The sequence below is a fragment of the Camelus ferus genome, chromosome 9, assembly GCF_009834535.1.
Source record: "Camelus ferus isolate YT-003-E chromosome 9, BCGSAC_Cfer_1.0, whole genome shotgun sequence".
In the NCBI taxonomy this organism is placed as follows: Eukaryota; Metazoa; Chordata; class Mammalia; order Artiodactyla; family Camelidae; genus Camelus; species Camelus ferus.
In genome coordinates this window covers 28,102,149-28,126,259 of record NC_045704.1, presented here as the reverse complement: position 1 = coordinate 28,126,259, position 24,111 = coordinate 28,102,149, and the positions used below count along the sequence as shown (strand labels likewise).

At 34.6% G+C, this 24,111-nt stretch overlaps 1 protein-coding gene across 1 annotated transcript in view; it reads left to right on the top strand.

The window, feature by feature from the left end:
* The window catches only part of SHCBP1 (SHC binding and spindle associated 1), a 32,610-nt gene extending 8,711 nt beyond the window's left edge, over positions 1-23,899 (top strand). The window contains exons 5-13 of the mRNA XM_032486242.1: positions 722-814; positions 3,967-4,200; positions 4,292-4,460; positions 4,752-4,872; positions 7,223-7,354; positions 8,004-8,122; positions 20,354-20,440; positions 20,807-20,948; positions 22,546-23,899. Coding sequence (XP_032342133.1) covers positions 722-814; positions 3,967-4,200; positions 4,292-4,460; positions 4,752-4,872; positions 7,223-7,354; positions 8,004-8,122; positions 20,354-20,440; positions 20,807-20,948; positions 22,546-22,871 — 1,423 coding nt within the window. The 3' untranslated portion in view covers positions 22,872-23,899. The remainder of the gene's footprint in view (positions 1-721; positions 815-3,966; positions 4,201-4,291; positions 4,461-4,751; positions 4,873-7,222; positions 7,355-8,003; positions 8,123-20,353; positions 20,441-20,806; positions 20,949-22,545) is intronic.
* Positions 23,900-24,111: the final 212 nt, after the last annotated feature.

Here is a 24,111-nt window from a genome sequence, read left to right as displayed (position 1 = left end):
ATACGTGGTAATCATCATACTATTTGCTTTTGTATGTTTGAAATTTCTCTTAATAAAAATTTTGTTAAATCACTTGGGGAGCTTTAAAAAAGTATGTGTCCTGCCTAGCTCCTCTCCCAGCCCCCACCCAAGAGATTCTGATTTATTGTTCTGAGCTAGGGTTGCAGATCAATTTTTAAAAGCTTCCCAGAGGACTCTAATGTGCAGCCAGGGTTGAGAACTACTGCTTTATATTATGTCCCTGGATGAGCTCATCTGTTGCTTTAATGCCATCAATATGCTGACAACTTCCAGATTTATGTCCCCAGCCCCGACCTTTTCCTTGAGCTCAGGTCTTGTATGTTCATCTGTGCTCCTGACATCATCCACTTGGAGTTCAAATAGGCATCTCATCCTGAACATGGTGAAAACGGAACTCTTTATTTTCAACCCTAAACTTGTTTCTGTCCCTGAACAAATGGCACTACCTTCCACCCAGATACAGATGGTCAGTAAATAGTTCTGATAAAAAGAAGTCCTAATGGAACCAATGTTGTAGAAACATTTCTGTAATCAATCTGAAGAAGTTCTTGTGTGACTCAACGACTGTCAGGTCTAGCTAATATGTGATACTCTCTACCATAGTTGATAGAATTGTTCTGATTTACTTTTTAGCCCTTACCCCTCCAAAACCTTAGCATTTTGCGCCGGTGATTGGATTTGATGCTAATTTCCTTTTCAGGTTTTTCTATCAAAATATTTGGAGAAGCTGGGATGAAGAAGAAGAGGATGAGTATGATTATTTTGTCAGATGTGTTGAACCTCGATTGAGATTGTAAGTATTTATTAGTGGCCTTGCATGTTGGAAAAAATAGCTATTCGTGGTTTCACTTGTGTTTTGTGTGTGTGTGTGTATATATATGTATGTATATATATATGTATATATATATACTCCAGGAGCCTACAGAAGAAACAGACTGATATACAAATATATCAGTATAACCCACTGATAAGTTATTAAATAAAACTCGTACAAGTGCAGAAATACCTACCTTTAGTATTTTTATAAATTGAGTCTAAAAGCAGAGAATTCAAGGACATGTGAATTAACAGCTCACTCTTCTGTAAATCGAATAAAACTCAATTGGGCTAATACATTAAAAAAACCTCTTTCTTAAATTCAAAGACAGTTTTTGAAAAACAGTGAAATTAATTGATTTATAGAAGAATTTCTTTTAAAGAGTACTTTTAAAGACATATGGCTTTACTCTAAGTTCCTGCAGTAAAATATACTAGGCCAAACAGACTTACCTCACGATGTTTTGTCAAGTTCTTGTACTTAAATCTTATTTGATAAGTAGATGAAAATACTAAATAGTTAATATTGATGGTGAATAAAAACTTCCCAAATACCTAAACAAACCTAATACCTAACACATACCTAAGCAAACAAAATACCTATCTACTTTCTTTTGATTTTTCATATTTTGGTAGGGACAAACCCTTCCACTATAAAAATACCCCAGATTAACCATGTAGCCTGAATAGTTGTCCTACACTTTGTTAATTGTGGTTTTTAGTCTTCCACTAGATGGTGCTGTAAGACCAGGTAATTTTTTGGTATTGGTGAGTGGTAACTTAATAGGCAATGCAGCATTTGTAAGAATGAAATTAGACCTTGCATGCCAAAAAAAAATTGTAGAAGGTAATTTTTTCCCCCAATGTGAAAGATTTGGTTACGTAAGATAAAGCAGTAACTCTTTACATTTCTCTGGAACCCAGTTTGATTTAGTAAGTTTCTCTTGGTTTAAATAGCAAATAAATAAAAAAAAAAGTGAGAAGTCTGGTTAATGATTTTACTTGGTTTAGAATTATGTATGATTTCAGCTTTTCATAAATTGGCTGTGATTTCTATTTAGCCTTTCCAGTTTTTCCATTGTGCATTTCCTGTTTTCCCATAGTATATTCAGTAAAATGCCAGAATTTCAGTGAGTTTGCATATTTTCTAGTTTTGATACACTTGCTCTTAAAGAGCAATGAATGGTTTTGATTAAAGTGAATGTAATGGTGGGTGAATATAGTGTATCTGGCAAATCTGATTTTTACTTGGGAAAAAGTTGTATTCCGATTTGACAGCCTTACATGTTCGAATAATGAGAAATGATTTACATCATATCTTGTACATCACTGGCAGGTGGGAAACATAAGGGAGGAATGTTATCAGTTGAGGAGAAGAAACTATGGTACTTGATGGGGAAACTGGACGGTTATCAAATGTAGGCAGACCCTTTGAAAAGGTCTCTGGGCTAAGACAGGAGTACAGCTATCCACAGTCAAGATTTAAAGAGACTCAAACCATATTGTCTTGATTTTTGCACTGTGAAATAAATATTATTTCTTGTTAATTTAAAGCTCTCTGCTTCAAAGGTTATGGGTCTGAAACACAGATGTTGGTTCATTGTTTCCAGACTATGAAGCATCAGTGTAATGAGGAGAAATAAACTGATTGGCAAGGATATTAGAAATGCTAAGAAACTTATTTTAAAATTTGAGTCTTAACCTTCATAACTTAATAGACCTGACCAAGCAGTCATTGGTTGGTCCCAATTTCATGTTTGCAAAGTGGATTTCTGGAATATCTTTAAATGAGTATGGATTAACCAAAGCAGACAAAATCCTTGCTTTTCAAGCTTCACCTAATTCATTTACTTGAAAAGTGGGAAAAAATTTTTTCATTCATTTAAACTACTATTTAAATGTTCCCTGTAATTTGATGTAAATTTGTTTAGCTTGTAGTTCTGGTTTTTTTCCTATCTTATTTATATTTAGAGCATGGCTAAGTTAAGAAGACGTTATCTAAGGCAATAGTTCCCAACCTTGGCTGTGCATTAGAATCCCTAAGGAACTTTAAAAAATATCCTTCTACTTCTAGAGACCAATTTAATTGGTCTGGATGGGGACCTGAGCATCTGTATTTTTGAAATCTCCCCAGTTGATTCTAATATGCAGCCAAGGTTAAGAAGCTCTGGCCTAAGTCTATATACTTTTAACTGAGAAATAAAGCAATTACTTTAAAAGTATAAGTAATGACAATAATAGTGCAGTTTATCTTCAAACTTATTAATTTCATATCCATTAACTTAGTTGTACATTTATAAATTATTGTATCTATAAATACTTTTTGTTCTGTCTGTATATTTGAGAAGGTATATAAATTAATAGTAAACTTTAAATGCCAATGAGGTTGTCCAATACAAGTTTATTTTGTTTTAATCACTTTCTAGTAACAGCTTTATTTTTGTTCTCAGAATCTCAAAGATTTATGTTTTTGAAATGTTCTAATAATCTTCCTGAGGGAATATTCAGCATAATTTTGCACCATAGTGCTTTAAATGCAGGGAAGTATTAGATGATTTGAATTATTTAAAGAAAAAAAATTTTTTAATGGAGGCACTGGGGATTGAAACTAAGGACCTCGGTGCATGCTAAGCACACACTCTACTACTGAGCTATATCCTCCCCCTGAATCATGTTAAATTTTTGATCCTGTAAGTGTGGTAATCTTAAACATTTTTATGAAATTATGTGTGATACTTTGCTCTCCACTTCTACCTCCAGATTGTCCTCTGTCACCTACTTATTAAGATTTTGAATCTAATATACGACAAAATAATTGCTTATCAAGTAATGATTACAAATTGTGCAACATAAACTTTCAGTGTTTCAAAGGCACAAGTGCTTGGATCTATGGAAAAAAAACCCAGACACCTCAAAAGAGAAAAATTAGTGACCTTAATGAAGTGGTCCTTAAAATTTTAATAGCTTCCACTTATAGTAAAGTGGTATTCAGAAAAACTTAACATGTTCCTGAGTTATACACTATAAAACACTTTTCTTACTGGATCTTTAAGAACTAAATGGGCTGTCTTAGTGATGGGAAAATGTATCTGAAAGGGAGTGGATTTCAATTTGCTTTTAAATTTTCAGGCATTATGATATTCTTGAAGACCGAGTTCCTTCAGGACTTATTGTTGACTACCAGAATCTGTTGACTCAGTGTGAGGAGAGTTACAGGAAATTTTTAAATCTGAGAAGCAGTTTGTCAAATTGTAACTCTGATTCTGAGCAGGAAAACATCTCCATGGTGGAAGGGTTAAAACTGTATTCAGAGATCGAACAGTTGAAACAAAAGCTAAAACTCATTGAGAATCCTTTGTTGAGGTATGTGTATCTTTGTTATTCTTAACTAGTCAGCATCTTTTCTAACCAGCTCTCTTACTGAGAACTGATGGGTGTGTTTGGTTTCTTTAAGATATGTTTTTGGTTATCAGAAGAATTCTAATATCCAAGCAAAGGGCGTCCGTACAAATGGTCAGAAGGTCACCCATGTGGTCTCCTCCACCATGACGACTGGGCTGCTGCAGGCCCTGCTCAGGGACAGGCTTTGTCCAGAGCCTTGTAAGGAAGAAATGGAAATTCAGGTAAAGGGAGAGTTTCTTGCTCCAGGTGGGCTTTTTTTCCCTTCTGATTCTCCCCCAGGCTTCCCTGAGTTCCACAAAGTGTTTACAGCAGTTTCCCAGAGCTTGTTCTCTGTGACATGGGAAGTGGTGAGGGCACTGCTTCATCAGCACTAGTGATTATCAAGCATGCACTGGGCTCATGGTAGCAAAGGGAGATATGCAGGTGTGGCTCCCTTTTCAAGTGAAACATGAAACCTGGGGTAATAGGTTGCTTTGAGGAGTATATCTTTGCAATATGTTGTCGTTTTCTAGTTCCACAGTGATCCGTTGTCTGCTATAAATGCCTGCTATGAGGGTGACACTGTTATTGTTTGTCCTGGCCATTACATGGTACATGGCACATTCTCCATCGCTGACTCCATTGAGTTGGAAGGTGAGTGTGGAAGATCACACAACCAAACTCCTGTGCTTGATACACTAAAGAAAACAGTAAATTGTTGATCTTGTTGAAACTCCAGGAATTTGATTTCAACCCATTTGATTTCAAATGAGTTTCCTTGAAACATTAAGGGTTTTTGAAACACAAAGGGGATTCACTTACAGTGTTTGAGCAACTTGAGATACGGTTCTTTGAGCATTTTAAGTATTGGGAAGACAGAGGGAAAAAAAAGATCATTAGGAAGAAGCATAATTCCAGATTATAGGTGGTTGATGAAAAGGAAATTTCATTTCTAGAATAAAAAACATTCCCAGCAACATTTAAAGTTTAGTGTCCTTAAATTTGTTGCTTACTCTTATTTCATATATGTTGTGGATATATTGGTGCATGGTTTTTGTTTTAAATTTAGCTTAGTTTTGTGAGAGGTATAGGTCCAACCTGAAGTTAGACCAAAATTTTTATCTTAATTCTTTAAATCTTCATGAATGTCACAAATCCTAAAGTGTACTTTGGAGAACATTAATTTTGAAAGATTCTATTGAAAGTAACTTTTTAGCATTTATAATCTTATTGTACATTTAGACTGATTCATAAATTTAAGTTACTTTACAGTAGTTCACCTTGGTCCTGTGTATTTCCAAAGCAGGTCAAATTTAGACGCATCTGTTCAACTATTTACCAGAAGAGCTTCAAGTTAGCAATAAAGCTTGTAATGCAAAAAATCGTATATCATTTTGGGATTTGTGCAGCTGTTCACAAACTGCTTAAGCTATGTTTTTTATCTTTATCTTGTCAAAACTTCTTAATGGAAGGAAGGCTGGAAGTTTAATTTCCTGCTGTTCACTAGTGTATCACCTCATCCCCTTTTTGTTTTATGTGTGTAGTTTTTGGTTTTTTTCCTCTCCAATATTTGATATATAATAGATGTTTGTGTATAAATAACACATCTGCAGGATAAATCACTGCAATAAAAACACTTTATTTTTTTGGCATAGTGCAAACAGCATTGATATTGTAGATTCAATGGTGGATAAGTGTTCTTCCTACATTGGTGAGGAAATTATGATGTAATTGCCAAAGTGTCATAAATAACCATATAGGTTATTCTGATAGTTAGGTATAAAAATGACTGTAAACTTATGAGCAGAGGGCATTTCTGAGAATTTGGAGAATCAGATGGTATCTCTAGTGTGAATATATAGAGTACTTGTTCATGAGTAAGATTAAAGCTTATCTAACAGCTTTTCCGATCTGTAGCTAACACTTATAACAAGAGATATATATTGAATACCTACTATGTGCCGGGTATTAACAGAACTTATAATAGGATTTTTCTTGTCTAGAAATTCATTCACTTAGGTGATGGCTTTATGTTTTAAACTTGTCTATATAGTCTTGGTCCTCATTATGGCCATTCTTTTTGTATTTTTTATTTTTCTGATACTAAACATAATTGTTATAAAAATGTGCAGAGTACAGATAGATGCATAAAAGGAACCAGGGAGGGAAGTACTCAATCCAGTCATCCAGGGCCCACCACTGGTGGTATTTCTGTGTGTGGAGTCCTCTTGCATTCTCTAGTGCCCCCAAAGGCTTACCTGTACTCTTCAAGTGTAGAAAACTTCAGTGGCTTTGTCTGTTTAATGTAGTTAGTTAACTACTTTCATTTACTCAAGCAAAGACTTAACTTTAGACAATTTCTTACAGCTTTTGTCTATGTGGTTCTGTTTTATGATGAAAGTTGGGCAAAGTTCTCTAGTTTTCTGATACTCCAGTTTTTTGTAAGCTCATTCAGAGGTCTGGCCTGCATTATTAGTTTAAGGTTTGTAGAGAACAATGCTTTTTATTGGTTAACAAGGTAGATTTATTTTTCCAGTAGCTAAAACTGTTTTAGTCAAGTTTGTCAATATTTTAATTCAATCTGTTTGAGAGAATATAAAAAATTAGAAAATCTTGAGAAATGCTTAAGCTTTTTCAAACCTAATTACATTAGAATAATATAATCTTAGAGTTAGGGAAAAAAAAACTTATAAGGGCTAAATGCTTTAAAGTCCTTTGGCTCAGCTGTGAGTACTTAAGATTATTATTTTTTGGTAGTAGTTTTATAAGTGAATTTAGTGCTTAACTGATAATGAGATAATTGATAGGAGGTAGTCTTCCTAATATGGGGACAAATTGAGGAGTTATTATTAAAAATTGTATACCTTGGTCTAAATTTTGTTTAAATGCAACTGGGTTGATTGGTGTCATTTGGAATCAATTGGAATAGAGAAATCTGTCATAGTAATTTTGGGTTTAGACATTTCCCCTCACCCATCTTAAATGTTCTTGCTCTCTTCCTTAGGGTATGGTCTGCCAGATGATATTGTGATAGAAAAGAGAGGCAAAGGAGACACATTTGTGGATTGTACGGGTGTGGATATTAAAATCTCAAGCATAAAATTTGTTCAACATGATGCTGTAGAAGGAATCTTAAGTAAATATCTCAATATTTCATTTATTATTTGTTCCAGGCTTTGAAGGAAAACTTTACTTTCCTTGGAAGGTAGAATTTAATAAAATACCACTCTTGAGTACTATGGAAAGCTGATTATTTATGTACATAGCTTGACAACTTAAGAAGCTTACTTTAAAGTGAAAAATAATTCAGCCTATTCTTGAAAATTTGTTAGTTTAATATTGGTTTCTGTGTGATCATTTTTTTCTTTTAAAACATTCCAACATTGTGGCCAGTGTTCTTTGCATTTCATTTAGCCCTAGGTGATAGTATTTGTTTCCTAGGATCAATATCTTCTAGCTTGCATTGGGCCTCCTTTTCTTCTCCCTTCTAAGATGCTCTTGAAAATCACCCTCTGATAACCTTTTTTTTTTTGGAATGAGAAGTACTTTATAACTTGAGTTTGCATTTCTGAGATCAAGTCATTCTTTTTTAAGAATGCTGCTTTTAAATTTTTAGAAAATCATTCAAAATAGTCATTATTTTATAAATTATGAATTCATAATTCCAGTAACAAAGTTTAAATGAGAAATATTTGGACTATATCTAATATCAACTCTGGGCCATTTCTAATGTTGTAAATGACACATTACTTCTGAAAGCATTTGATTGCGTGTTTTTATCATAGTCATTCACCGTGGCAAGACTACATTGGAAAACTGTGTACTGCAGTGTGAAACAACAGGAGTCACGGTTCGAACATCAGCAGAATTTTTAATGAGGAACTCAGATTTATATGGTGCCAAGGTATGATAATCTCCTATCCTTTGTGGGAACTAGTTTAAGTTAAGTTTAAATAAGTAAATAAGATGTGGGACAAGATGTAAACACATACTCCTGTTCTCCTTCTTCAAAGAAGTCAGTCATGTTATCTGTAAATAGAGACAGTCTATTTCTTCCTTTCCAATCTGTATGCCTTTTGTTTCCTTTTCTTGCCTTAGGGTACTGACTAGAACTTCCAGCACTAAGTTGGATAAGAGGGGTGAGGGTGGACATCCTTACCTTAGTCTTGATATTAGGGGGACTGTATTCAGTATTGTACCATAAGTATGAGGTTTTTTTTTTTTTTTAAAAGAATGTGAAAAATCCATTTTCATTGTTATTGAGGAATAATTGAAAATAGTTATATATTTAAGGTGTACAAATGTTCTGGTTTCCTATAAATACTCATTGTGAAATGATCGCCACAACTGAGCTACTTAGCATTCATTACCTCCCAGAGTTACCTTTTTTTTTTTTTGTTTTTCCACTCCACCTCCCTCCCTTCTGGCAACCACCTGTTTGTTCTCTATATCTGTGACTCTGTTTCTGTTTTGTTATGTTTTTTAGATTCTACATATAAGGGAAATTATACACTATTTGTCTTTCTCTGTCTTATTTCACTTAGCATGATACTGTCTAGGTCCATCCCAGTTGTTGAAAATGGCAAGATTTCATTCTTTTTTGTGGTTGAGTAATGTAAGCATACCCCACTACATCTTTATCCATTCATCTGTTGATGGGCACTTAGGTTGCTTGATCTCTTGGCTATTGTAAATAATGCTGTATTGAATACAAAGGTGCATGTATCTTTTGGAATTGTTTTTGTATTCTTCATAAATTGTATGGTAGTTTTATTTTTAACTTTTAGAGGCATGTCCATACTGTTTTCTACAGTGGCTGCACTAATTTACATTCCCAGCAGCAGTGCATGAGGGTTCCCTTTTCTCCACATCCTTGCTAACACTTAGTGTTTCTTGCCTTTTTGATTGTAGCCCTTCTGACAGATGTGAGGTGATGTCTCATTGTGGTTTTGATTTGCTTCTCCCTAATGATTAAGTGATGCTGAGTATCTTTTCATGTGCCTGTTGGCCATCTGTATGTCTTCTTTGGAAAAATGTCTCTGGATCCATATTTTAATCAGATTGTGGGTTTTTGTTGTTGTTGAGTTGTGTAGGTTCTTTATATATTTTGGATATTAACCCCTTATTGGATATATCATTAGCAAATATCTTCTCCCATTCAGTATATAGCCTTTTCATTTTCTTAATAGTTTCCTTTGTTATGCAGAAGTTTTTTAGTTTGATGTATCCCATTTCTTTATTTTTGCTTTTGTTTCCCTTGCCTGAGACATAGCCCCAAAAAACAACGCTTAGACCATTGTAAAAGAAAGCACTGGCTATGTTTTCTTCGAGAAGTTTTATGGTTTCAGTTTTATATTTAAGTCTTTAAGCCATTTTGAGTTTATCTGTGTAAGTGGTGTGAGAAAGTAGTCCAGTTTGATTCATTTGCCTGCAGACGTCTAGTTTTCCCAACGATCTCTGTTAAAGAGGCGGCCTTTCCTCTGTTGTGTATTCTTGCCTCTTTTGTTGTAGATTAATTATCCATATAGTGTGGGCTAATTTCTGGGCTCTCTGTTTGTCTCATTGATCTATGTCTCTATTTTTGTGCTAGTACCATATTATTTTGATTTCTGTAGCTTAGTAGTGTGGTCTGAAGTTAGGGAGCATGACCCCTCCAGCTTTGTTGTTCTTTCTCAAGATTGTTTTGGCTATTTGGGGTCTTTTTGTGTTTCCATACAAATTTTATAATTTTCTAGTTCTGTGAAAAATGCCATTGGTATTTTGATAGGAATTGCTTTGAATCTGTAGATTGCATTGGATGGTATGGTCATTTTAATAATATTCTTTCAATCCATGATCATGGTATATCTTTCCACCTGTTTGTGTCATTCTCAGTTTTTTTCATTAGTTTCTTAAGTTTTCCAAGTACGTGTCTTTCACCTCCTTAGTTAGATTTATTCCTCGATATTTTATTCTTTTTAATGTGATTGTAAATGGGATAGTTTTCTTAATTTGTCTTTTTGATAGTTGTTAGTGTATAGAAATGAAATAGATTTCTGTGTGTTAATTTTGTGTCCTGCCACTTTACCAAATTCATTAATGAGTTCTAATAATTTTTTGGTGGTATCTTTAGGCTTTTCTATGGATAGTATCATGCCATCTAAAAACTGACAGTTTTACTTCTTCCTTACCAATTTGGGTTCTTTTTATTTCTTGTCTGATTGCTGTGGCTATGACTTCCAATACTGTGTTGAATAAAAGTGGCAAGAGGCAGGCATCCTCATCGTGCTCTTGATCTTAGAGGAAATGTTTTTAGCTTTTCACCATTGAATATGCATATAGTGGATATTGAATTTTGTCCTAAGCTTTCTCTGCATCTACTGAGGTGATCATATGATTTTTATACTTTCATTTGTTAATGTGGTGTATCATGTTGATTGATTTTCAAATATTGTACCATCCTTGCATCCTTGAGATTAACCCAAGTTGATCATGGTGTGCAATCCTTTTAATGTATTGTTGTATTTGATTTGCTAATATTTTCTTGAGGATTTTTGCATCTATAACTGTCAGGAATATTGGCCTGTAATCTTTTTTGTGTAGTGTCTTTTTCTGGTTTTGGTATCAGGGTAATGCTGATTTCATAGAATGAGTTCTTCAATTTTGGGGGATAGTTTGGGAAGGATAGGTGTTAACACTTTAAATATTTGGTAGGAGTCACCTGTGAAGCTGTCTGGTCCTGGACTTTTGTTTGATGGGAGCTTTCTAATTACTGGTTCAGTTTCATTACTGGTAGTTGATCTGTTCATATTTTCTATTTATTCCATATTTAGTCTTGGGGGGTAGGAATTTATCCATTTCTTCTAGGTTGTCCATTTTATTGGCATATAATTTTTATATGTAATTTCATATGATCTTTTGTATTTCTGCAGTCAGTTGTAACTTGTCCTCTTTCATTTCTGATTTTATTTGGACCCTCTTTTTTCTTGATGAGTCTGGCCAAAGGTTCATCAATTTTGTTTATCTTTACAAAGAACTAGCTCTTCATTTCATTAATCTTTTCTATTGTTTCTCAGTCTCTAGTTCATTTATTTGTGCTTTGACTTTTATTATTTCTTTCCTTGTCCTAATTTTGGGTTTTGTTTGTTCTTTTTCTAGTTCCTTTAGGTGTTAGTTTAGGTTGTTTATTTGAGATTTTTGTTTCCTGAGGTAGGCTTATATCACTATAAACTTCTCTCTTAGAACTGCATTTGCTGCATCCCATAGATATTGGATCACTGTATTTCTGTTTCATCTGTTTTCAGGTATTTTTTGATTCCTTTGATTTCTTTAGTGACCCATTGTTTATTTACTAGTATATTGTTCAGCTCCCACATGTTTGTGTTATTTTTCGTTTTTTTTTCTTGTAGTTGATTTGTAGTCTCATACCATTGTGATCAGAAAAGATGCTTGTTATCATTTCAGTCTTCTAAATTTTTGAGATTTGTTTTGTGACCTGAAGAATGTTCCATGTGACCTTGAAAAGAATGTGTATTCTGCTGTGTTTTAATGGAATGTTCTTCATATATTTATTAAATCCATCTTGTCTAATAGGTCAGTTAAGGCCAGTATTTTCCTGCTGATTATCTGTCTGGATGATCTGTCCACTGATGGGGTGTTAAGTTCCCTACTATTATTGTGTTACTGTCAGTTTCTTACTTTATATTCTCCTGTATCAGTGCATACATATTTACAACTGATATATCTTCTTGTTGGATCTATCTCTTTATCATTATGTAGTATCCTTTGTTATCTCTTGTTACAGTCTTTGTTTTAAAGTCTGTTTTGTCTGATATAAGTATTGCTGTCCCAGCTTTCTGTTTATTTGCATTTGCGTGGAGTACCTTTTTTCATCCCTTCACTTTCAGTCTGTGTGTCTTTAGATCTGAAGTGAGTTTCTTGTAGTCAGCTTATATATCATCTCGTTTTTGTATCCATTCAGCCACTCTGTCTTTTGATTGGAGCAGTTAGTCCATTTACATTTAAAGTAATTATTGATAGGTTTATACTTACTGTTATTTTGTTTTGGTTGTTTTTGGATTGTTTTTGTAGTTCTTTATTGTTCCTTTATTTTCTTTTGTTCTCTTACCTTGTGATTTGAAGACTATTTTTAGTGTTATATTTGGATTCCTTTTTTTTTGTAGATGTGTATCTATTTCAGATTTTTGGACTGTGGTTATCATGAGGTTTATATTAATTTTCTGATCTCTAAATTTCAAACACATTTTAACAATCCTGCAGTTTACTCTCCTCCCTCTATGGTTACTGTTTTTGATATCGTATTTAAAATTTTTTTTATTTTGTGTGTCCTTTAACTACTTATTGCAGATACAGATGATTTTACTGTTTTTGTCTTGTAACCTTCCTACTAGCTTTTTACATGATTGATTTACTGTCTTTACTGAATAATTGCCTTTATCAATGAGTTTTTTCCTTTCGTAATTTTCATGTTTCTAGTTGTGGTCTTTTCTTTTTCACTTAGAGAATTCCCTTTGACATTTCTTGCAAAGTTGGTTTGGTGGTGCTGAATGAACACTTTTAGCTTTTGCTTGTCTATAAGACTTTTGATCTCTCCATCAAATCTGAATGGAAGCCTTGTCGAATAGAGTATTCTTTTTATTGCAACATATTTATAATTCATCTTATGTGAAATATCCAGAACAGGCACATCTGTATAGATAGAAAGTAGAGTAGTGATTGCCTAGGACTGGTGGGTAGGGTAGGGAAGAGGGAATTGGGGTAATTGCTGAAGGGTACAGGGTCTCTTTCTAAGGTGATGAAAATGTTCTAACATTGACTGTGGTGATGGTCGCACAACTATGTGAAAATATTGAAAACCACTGAATGGTCAAAAACTTTAAGTGGGTGAGTTGCATAGTATGTGAATTGTATCTCAATACAGCTATTATACATACGATAAGGGAACGATACAGTCAGGAAGGTGGGAAGCATCCTTTGAGCTCCAGCCTAGACCCCTTCTCATCCTCACTGTCCCTGCAGGGTGTCCTCCTCCCTTACCACATTTCAAGCCAGGAGGGTCATGATTTGTCCCTGCCTGTCCCTGTTGCCCTCCTGTTCTTTGGGTGGACCATGGAGTATGCTGGCCTTTCATCTCCTAGTGTCTGATATCAGGATTCTTTCTTTTTTTAATTGAAGTCTAGCTGATTTACAATACTGTTAGTTTCAAGTGTACAGCAAAGTGATTCAGTTATATATACATGTATTTTTTTCAGGTTACTTTCCAATGATAGAGTTTTCTTGATTTTAGGTTTTTCCATTTCATCACGTTGAATATATCATGACACTCTCTTTGACCTGCAGAGTTTCTGCTGAAAAATCAGTTGTGGGCATTCCATTATATGTAACTTGATGCTTTTCCATTGCTGCTTTTAATATTTTCTCTTTATGTTTAATTTTTGCCATTTTAATTACAGTGTGTCTTGGTGTAGTCCTCTTTGATTTAATACTGTTTGAGACTTTCTCTGCTTCCTGGACCTGCATGTCTGTTTCTCTGGCTAGGGAAGTTTTCACCTTTATGTCTACAAATATATTCTCTGCCCCTTTCTATCTCTGTTCTCCTTCTGGGATCCTGATAATGTGAATGTTGTTCCAGAGGTCACTTGAACTGTCCTCATTTCTTTTTATTCCTTTTTCTGTTCAGCTTCAGTGATTTCTACTATTCTGTCTTCCAGCTAGCTGGTCTTTTCCTCTGAATCATTTAATCTGCTATTGGTTTCTTATTTATTTTTCATTTCAGTTGTTGTATCTTCATCTCCGTTTGGTTCTTCTTTATATTTTCTCTTTGTTAACCTTACTGTGTTCATCCAGTTTTCTCCCATGTTCTTTGATCATCTTTTGATCATTACCTTGAACTCTTTATCAGGTAGATTGCTTATCTCCACTACACTTAGTTCTTCTTGTGTGATTTTATCTTGTTCCTTCCAATGGAACCTGTTCCTCTGTCATTTTGCCTAGTTCCCATTTATGGGTTGCCTATCCTGGGGGTGTAGGTCTTGACTCTAGTAGATCTCTGCGTCTCCTACCTGTCTCATTGTGGTTCCTTGTTTATATTGGAAATATTTTCTGCTAGTCGTCAGGCTGCTCTCATTGATAGTTGCTCTGTAAATAATTTTAATTTTGGTGTGCCTGTCAGGGTAGGTGCTCATGGGTCTTCCTACTTTGCCATCTTGGCCACCAGTATAAGGTTAACTGTAGATTATTTTGTTGTTGTTGATATTCTTAATCAAACTGAGAAAGTTTTCTTTCTTTTTGCTTTTTGAGAACTTTTATAAGGAATATATGTTGACTCTTATTAAATGTTTTTTTTCTGCATCAAGTTTTTATGGATTACAAATGATTGATTTTCAAATTTTGAACCAACCTTGTATCCCTGAAATAAGCTTCACTTAGTCATAGTGTGTAATTTTTTTTCATGTTGCTGAATTATATTGCTAATATTTTACTAAGAATTTATTTGTATGTCTATATTCATGAGGGATATTGGTTTGAAGTTTTCTTTATTTCTATTGTCTTTGTCTGGTTTTGTTATCAGAGTAACACTAGTTTCATGAAATGAATTTGGAGATATTCCCTTCTTTCCTGTTTTCTGGAAGAGATTGTATAGAATTGGTTTTTTTTTTTTTTTAAGATTTCTCTGGTGAAATCAGCTGGGCCTGGAGATTTCTTTTTTGGGAGTTTTAAAATTATGAATTGAGTTTCCTTAATAGCTATATGGCTATTCAGTGACTTACTCATATTGAGTGAGTCACTCAGGGTACAGAGCCCCCATGGCCAGGCACGGTTTTTGGTGAAAGGCTTTTCTGTTTGACAGTGGTGGCGGCAGGCTCTCTAGTGCACCAGGTGTTACATGCACCACCCTCAACACAGCCTGCTGGGCCTCACACCAGCCTGGAGAGGCAGGTGGACCATTTCTTCTAAATTATCAAACTCGTAGAGTTGTTTATGGTAAACCCTTATTCTTTTGATGTTTGCAGAGCCTGTGATGATATCCTACATTTTATTCTTGATATTTGTAGTTTGTATAGTCTCTCTCTCTCTTTTTTTTTTGCTTTGTCATTCTTGCTAGAATTGTCAATTATATTGATTTTTTTCAGAGTGCCAACTCTTTCATTATTATTATTCTGTTTCATTATTATTATTCATTATTATTATCAATTCTGTTTCATTATTTTGTTTTCAGTTTTATTTATTTTTGCTCTTGTCTTTATTGTTTCTTTCCTTCTGTTTGCTGTGGTTTTATTTTGCTCTTTTTCTGGGTTCTTCAGGTGAGAGCCTAGATTATTGATTTAAGACTTTTCCTCTTTTTTTTTTTTTTAACATTTTTTATTGATTTATAATCATACAATGCTGTGTCAAATTCCAGTGTAGGGCACAATTTTTCAATTATACATGAACATATATATGTTCATTGTCACGTTCCTTTCTCTGTGAGCTACCATAGATCTTGTATATATTTCCCTGTGCTATACAGTATAATCTTGTTTACCTATTCTACAATTTTGAAATCCCAGTCTGTCTCTTCCCACCCCCCACCCCCTTGGCAACCACAAGTCTGTATTCTATGTGTATGAGTCTATTTCTGTTCTGTATTTATGCTTTGTTTGTTTTTGTTTTTGTTTTTAAGACTTTTCCTCTTTTCTGATGTATGCTTTTAATGCTGTAAATTTCCCTCTTGGCACTGATATAGCAAATTTTGATATGTTGCATTTTCATTTTTGATCCATGTAGTATTTAGAAGTGTGTTTTTTAATTTCCAGATATTTGGAATTTTACTGTTATCTTTTGTTGATTTCTGGTTTGATTCCATTGTGGTCAGAAAATGCAGTGTATAATTTATTCTTTCAGTTTTGTTGAGGTTTGTTTTTATGGTCCAGAATATGATCTGTCTTGGTTCCATAGGCCTTTGAAAAGTAATGTGTATTCTGCTGTTATTGAATGGAATATTCTATAAATGTCAACTAGATCATGTTGGTTGATAATGTTTTTCAATTCTTCTATATTCTTTCTGATTTTCTGTCTAGTTCTTGTGTCAGTTGTTGAGAGGTGGATGTTAAAATCTCCAACTATAATTGTGGATTTGTCTGTTTCTCCTTTCAGTCCTTAGTTTTTGCTACACATATTTTGTAATTCTGTTATTTGGTGCATACCCATTTAGGATTGCTGTCTTTTTGGTGAATCAACCTGTTTATCATTATGTAATGTTAACTGTCTGTCTCTGGTAATTTTCTTTGCTTTGAATTCTACTTTATTTGATATTAATAAAGTCACATTTGCCTTCCTTTGATTAAAGTTTGCATCATATATATTTTTCTATCCTTTTATTTTCATCCCGCCTTTATTCTATTTGAAGCAAACTGTAGATAGCATATTATTTTTTAGTATTTTTTTAATCCACTTTGCCCGTCTCTGTCATTTAATTGGTATATTTAGACCACTTACACTTGATGTAATTATTGATGTTAAGTCTTTATTCTATCATTTTATTTTTTGTTTTCTGTTCTCTGGTTTTCATTTTTCTCTTTTTTCGCTGCTGTGGGTTACCTGAACATTTTTCAGAATTCTATTTTTTTTGAGTGTATCTCTTTATATGTCTTTTTAAGTGGTTGCTTTAGACATTGCATTATATATTCATAACATATCACAGTTTACTACAGTTTACTGATGTTGTCATTTCACCAGCTTAAGTGAAGTATAGAAACTTTCTTCCCTTAGCATCTCTTTACCATCCCCTGTTTATAATTGTCTTAAATGTTTTGTCTACATGCTTCTAGAACCACATTAGACAATGTTGTTTTTAGTTTCAAAAGTAATTTAGAAACTCAAAGAGAAGGAAACCTATTGTATTTACTCATATTTTTGTTTACTCAGCACTTTCTCCCTTTCTGATGTTCTAAGATGTCCCCTTTTATTGTTTCTTTTTTGATTAGAGAACTTCTGGTAGCTATTCTATTAGGGTTGGTCTGCTGGTGACAAATTCTCTTCATTATCCTTCATCTTAGACTGTCTTGATTCTTCTTATTCCTGAAGGATATTTTCACTGGGTATAGGATTCTAAGTTGACAGTTTTTTTCTTTTAGCCCTTTTGAACAATACTGTACTGCTTTCTTCTGGCCTCCATGGTTTCTGATGAGAAATCTTCCTCATTTGAATTTTTCCCTAATAGGTAAGACATTGTATTTCTTGGACTACTTTCATGATTTTTTTTTTCTTCTTTTTTTCCCCCTTTCCTCCCCACTCACCCTCCCTTTTTGGTCTTAAGTTTTCAGAAGTTTAATTATTATTATCTTGGAATAAATTTACTTGAGTTTATCCTATTTGGGGTTTTCTCAGCTTCTTGAATGTGTAGATTTAATATCTTGCCAAATTTGGGAGTTTTAAACTATTTTTTGTTTGTTTGCTGTTGTTGTTTCTTTCACACTTCTTTCTTTCTAGAACTCTGATGACACAAATTTTAGATCTTTTGTTTTTGTTCCACAGATCCCTGAGGCTCTGTTCACTTTTCTTTTTCAGTACATTTTTTTCCACTGTTCAGACTGGATAATTTCTATTGTTCTGTCTTCCATTTCACTGATTCTTTACTGTTTTTTCCTTTCGGCTGCTATACCCATCCTCTGAGCTTTTTATTTCAGTTATAGTATTTTTCAGTTTTGAAATTTCCATTTGGTTCTTTATATCTTGTTTCTTTGTTCAGCCTTTTGTTTTTCATTTGTTTAAAATATATTCATAATTGCTCATTAAAGCATATTTATTATGGCTGATTTAAAACCATTGTCAGCTAATTCCAACATCTCTGACATCTTGGTTTTGTCTTCTACTGATTACCTTATTCACTTTGACGTCTTCTTGGTGCTTGATACGACAAGTGCTTTTCAACTGAAACTGGATATTTTATATTGTGTTGTGAGAATCTAGATCTCCTGTTTTAGCTAGGCTTTTCTTACACCATTACAGGAGTGGATAAGGTGGAGGATACTTCCTTGTTACTACCAGGTGGGGGTAGAAGTCCAGGTTCCCCATTTGGCCTCTGTCGACATTTTAGTTGAGTGGGGAAGCTCCTTGTTAACTGCTGGGTGGGGGTGAGAATTTCAGCTTCCCACATGTCTCCACTGATGCTCTGGTGCATGGCAGTGGTCTTGTTACCACTGGCAATGATGAAAGTCCCAACCCTCCACTAGGCCTGCTCTCACATCACTGCAGTGGGGAGGGAGTGCAGCACTTTGTTACTGCTGGGTAGGGGTACAAGTCCAGGCTCCTCATGTAGTCTCCATAAGGGGGAGGGCCTTGTTACCATCTGGTGGGGATGAAAATCCTTGGCCTTAACTGATACCATCTCATTGTGGGTGTTGGGGTGCCTGGTCACAGCCTCAAGAGTGTGGAAGTCTAAGCTCCTCTTTGGCACTTGCCAGCATGGGTTGGGGTGGGCCAGTTATTTTCCTATGGTATTTAGCTGGAATAAAGCTATTGTTTCAAAGTTTCTGTCCTCCTAGGCTACCTGGTCCTTTGGCTAGAGAGAGCAGGCTTTTGGGGAGGCTTTTCTGGTCTGTGTCTGATGTTTATGGATTTCCAGCTTCTTTAGCTTCTTGCCTGGGAATATGAGGCAAAAAGAAAACCCAGGGAATGCACCACTGTGTTGGTGTCATTCTTAGGTGTTGAAGTGTGTAGCTGATCTGCCTTCTTTACTCCACTTTTCTTCTCATATTTGTTTTATATGTAATGTCCATGGTTTTTACTTGTACCATCATCTTAGAAGTGCCACCTTCTTTGATTTCTTTTTAGTTAACCAAATATCTGTTAAGTTTCATAGCATATTTTGAACATGATTGTCCCATTTACTAGGTGGCTGCTGGCTTAAATTACTCTTTTCTTTAAGTTTTACATGATCCTGATAATTTCATATTTAACTTTAACTGTCTTGTTGTATATGTATTTTTAATGTTATTGCCCCTAAATCTTTTTTTGTACATAGCTTCTAGCAGAAAATCTCTTAGCTGAAGGCCTATTTCTCAGATCTTTTTACCTCTCTACAGAGAGTTAGGTAAAAAGATCCCACTACATATGTTTTAGTAATCCCTAAAGGAGGAAGTCGTAATAAATTTTTCTCATGGTACACTACTATTCCTAGAAAAACGACTCAACATACATGTGATAGATGTGTCATAAATGGTTAATAGTGACTCTTCTTCATCTAGCATATTGTGTATAAAATTATTCCAAAAATGATTTTTTAAATAATCACAGAGGTTTGAGTGAATCATTTTTTCTTACCAAAGTGCCTAGCATAGCATCAGGAAATAAATTATTCCTGTTACTGTTACTTTTTCTTTTGGTACCATGTGGTGCCAAAGGGCAGTGTGAGAGACTTGGGCCATGCATAGGTCTTTCTTTCTTTCTTTTTTTTTTTTTTGATATAAACAAGATTTTTATTAGTGAAGTAAAAAAAAATAGTGAAAGGGAGTACACTCCCAAGAATTGGAAGCAGGTCAGTCCAAGAGGGGAAAAGTGGCCATGCATGGGTCTTTCTGGTTACTATATACGTATAAACAAGACATGTGAATTGGCTGCTAATTTAACATGTGTGTAGTAGTGGAGACCATTAATTGCTTTAACTCATAGAAGTGATTTTCAAGTTAGGTTGGGATATTTTTAAACTGGTGTGCTTTTAAAAATACAGGGTCATATTTCTATCCACAACTTAACAATATTTTATAAGATTTGAATACTGTTCTCTAATTATCTCTGAGAGGATGGTCATTTTGAATAAGTGTATCTTTCAGCAAAATTGTTAGATGACTTTTTCGGGCAGAGTCAGAAAACTGATTTGTCCAGATGATAGAGAGTTAAACAGATAACAAGTGTTGATACTCTTAGCCATTGTTGTGTGTGTGTGTGTGTGTGTGTGTATTTGAAAAGGTAAGTGATAGACAACTTGCTGGAAGTGGAGCAAATGGAAATGTTCATTAAGATACCCATAAACCTTTCTGTCAAACACTTTGTATATTTGTACTGTGTTAATGTCTAAGAAGTGATATAGTAAACCTTCTCTTACAGTCTTTCTTATTTAAAACTGATTGTCATTATCTTAAAATATAACTTATAGGGTGCTGGTATTGAAATATATCCTGGGAGTAAGTGCACCCTGAGTGACAACGGGATCCATCACTGCAAGGAAGGGATCCTCATTAAGGTGAGCACCTGCTGAGACACCCTCTTTCCAAAGGCTGGAGTGATTTCACCTAAGAAATAATTGTTTTATTAAATTCCCATGTTGGGTTTTGTTGTTTTCTGGCTTTGAAAAACATAAACAGTATGTAAATTTTAATAGCATCAATAGTTAGTGGTTGAAAGTCTCTTGTGAGAACACTTTGCTGTCTGTAGATCTGTAGAAATGACGAGGAATGCTCTGTCACTCAGAGCTCAGATTGTGCTACCACATATTAATAAGCATAGCTTTCTATTCCATTTTTAGAATAGCCTGAAAAAAGTGAGATTTTTTAAAGCAGGCAGTGTTGAATGTGATAGTTTCTTAAAACTTTTGTTTTCAATGTCATAGGACTTCTTAGATGAACATTATGACATTCCAAAAATATCCATGGTGAATAATGTCATACATAATAATGAAGGTTATGGTGTTGTCTTGGTGAAACCTACAATTTTCTCTGACCTGCAAGAAAATGCCCAAGATGGAAGTGAAGGTATGCTATATTTAGTACTTTTCAAAATAAAAATCAGACCTAACTTGTTTTATTTCAGCATTAAACTCTGATTAAGGATCTGAATTGTCTTTTCCACACCCCCACCAAAAAAAAAAACAACAAAAAAAACTGGCATATGCTTGGATGTGGAGATGGAGAAGCTTGGTAAAGCTATAACATAGAATATCCGAGTGAAAGAAACTTTCAAGATCATCTAGTTCAGCTACTCATTAGAACCTTGATAAGTGGTTTCTGAGGTCCTGCAGTTCCCTTCTTATCATGCTTGGCTCTCTAAATTTATAGAATAAGGATGGACATATGATAGCAATGATGGCTCCTGCTGGCATTTGTTAAGGGTGGAGGCAGAGAAATCAATGTGCCAAGAGGTAGCCTGCATTCACTGGAGGGGATTGTGGAGGTTGCCTCTATTTTTTATTTGTAGAAGTAAATGCCTCCCTGTCAACTGTCTTTCTTGGCAGCAAAGCTGAGCTAACTCAGTGGGAAATTCATGAATTTCAAGCCATGACTCAGATCACTCTGAAATCTCAGTCATGGAGAAGAATTATGCATTGGCATTGGTGAGGAAAGTTTAAAGGGTAATGAGTAGTCCTTGTCATCCTTCAGGATCCACTCCAGTTATCTGTGTGTTCTTTTTCTCCTCACAGTTCTATAGCTCAGAAGTTTAGGTAGGTTTGGCCAGGTTATCTGCTTAGGTTCTCACAAGGACGAAATTGAGGGATCAGCTGGGCGGGGCTCTTATCTGAAAGTTCTTGGGGGAGAATCTGCTTGCAAGCTCATTTATGTTGTTGGCAGAATCAATTTCCTTGAGCTTGTAGGATAGAGGTCTCCAGTTTAAAAATTTTTTCGCTGGCTGTTGACTGGGGATTGCTCTTAGCTCTTCAGGGCCACTCTCAGGTCCTTGCCCTGTGACCCTGTCCATTTTACCAACAGAGAACCTCCGTAAGCAAATCTCTCATGCTTTGAATCTTTCTCGTGCTTTGAATCTCCTCATGCGTTCTTCTTCATTCAGCCAAAGAAAACCCTATTACAGGGTTCATAGGATTAGATTAGGTTCACCTGAATTTTTATTCTTAAGGTAAACTGATTAGTAACCTTAGTTACATCTGCAAAATCCTTTTGTCACTTAATAGTCATGAAAGTAACACTAAGGGGTAGGTATCATGGAGGTCGTCTAGAGTTCCGGCCATCACAGGCAGTCACTTATAATGTTATAATTAGCTGCTAAATTAGGAGTTCCTTTAGGGAGAATAGCACTGTTTTACTTATCTTTGCATCTGACTCCTAACATAGTGCTCAGTGTATATTAGATATCCAAGAGATGTCTGTTGAATGAGTGAGATTTAGGATAAAAAGAGAAAATTCAAAATTGGTAATCCTGTATGAAGGTCAGGAAACCTTGGTATGAAAAATAAGACAATGGCTCATTGAGATACTTAAGACTTGAGAAAGTCCAGTCAGATGAGTGCAGGAATCCTTGACAGAAAAAAAACTTGAAATACGTTATGTTTTATATAGATAACATATGTTTCAGTTGGGTTTGTATATTTAACTTTTTTGTTGTCATTTGTTTCTTCAGAAAATAAAGCACTTAAAATTCAGACAGGTGGAGATGCAGATGTAGCTGAAAGAGTGGATCTAGAAGAGCTGATTCAATGTGCAACTGGTAAAATGGAGCTTTGTGAGAGAGCTGACCTCTCTGAGCAAGTCGAAGGCAATTGTGAAATTGTAAATGAACTAGTTGCTGCCTCCACACAGAAAGGCCAGATGAAGAAGAAAAGGTTGAGTGAACTGGGGATCATGCAAGCTGATGACAACTTAATGTCACAGGAGATGTTTGTTTCAATTCTGGGGAACCAGTTCAAGTGGAATGGGAAAGGGAGTTTCGGCACATTTCTTTTCTGATGTAAAGAGATAGCAAAATACTGACTTTTGCATGTGCTGCCCCAAGAATCACTGCTGCTATCATACTTTGCTTCATGTCTATATTTTGTAGCTGATATTCAACTGGGTTTGAGTGAAATGCAGATTTATTTTAGTCTGCAGGTGTGGCACATAAAACATTCTTTATAAGCAAGGTCATAAAAACATAAGAAATCTCCAAGTATTTTCTATTTTATCTAGAAAGTCTTGACTGAAAACATAGTCTTTCATGTTAACTCTATTAACAACTTTCTAGTATAAATACACTTTAATCTAGCACTTCAGAGAGGAGGAAGAAAGGCAGAGAATGCAAGCTGAGTGCACAAAAACGCAGTAGGTGTCAAATGTGCAGTATTCTTACAATTGTCTTTTTATCCCAATTATAGTGAGTCTGATATCCATGCTTTATCTGCCTAATACTTGTCTTAAAAGCTTTTATGATTGGGAGGTTATCTGCCTAATCAGACTATTGAGAATCTGAGTGGGATGCTTTTTTATGTTGAACTATGTAATCATCAAAACAGTAATAGATAGCATAACAGGTTTGAATCAGAAATGAAATCAGTTATTCAGAGCCAGTGTGTACATAGAGCATTTTCACTATTGCTGAATATAAGTGATGAAAAAGGTGCTTTTCTTTTACCAGAACAGTATTCTGATCAAATTTCTTACACAGTCAAAATGATTACCTATATAACCTACATCAGCTCTGTGTTCTTGATATCATATTGTAAAGCACAACTTTAAAAAATATTTATATTTTAAAAATATATGTGACATTAATATTCCACTGAGTAAAATTATAATGATGAAATGATAAATCAAATCTTGTTATATCTTTCCAAACGCGTTATGGGCCGGAGTGCCTGTGTGGCATGTGTGACCCTTTGAAGGACATACAGTATTTTGATATCTTTTTAGTGTTTCAGAAAGAGTATTAACATTTTTCTCAGTGCAGTTGTTTCTTAAATTTGAATAAATCATAATTTTTATATTTCAGATGCTATCAATTGTAGAAGGATCTGTGTTTGATTTTTTTGTTTGACCGTTGAAAGGTGCTTTTTACTCTTTAAATCCTGTTGCAAAAGTAATGCTAATTAATTCTGCATCAACTTGACCGAAATACTTATTTAAAAACCATTTATTCAACTTTAAAAAATTAAATTGGTTTTCCAATTGAATTTCCATTTTATCTTGGAGTTTAGACTCTGTATTTCTCTTA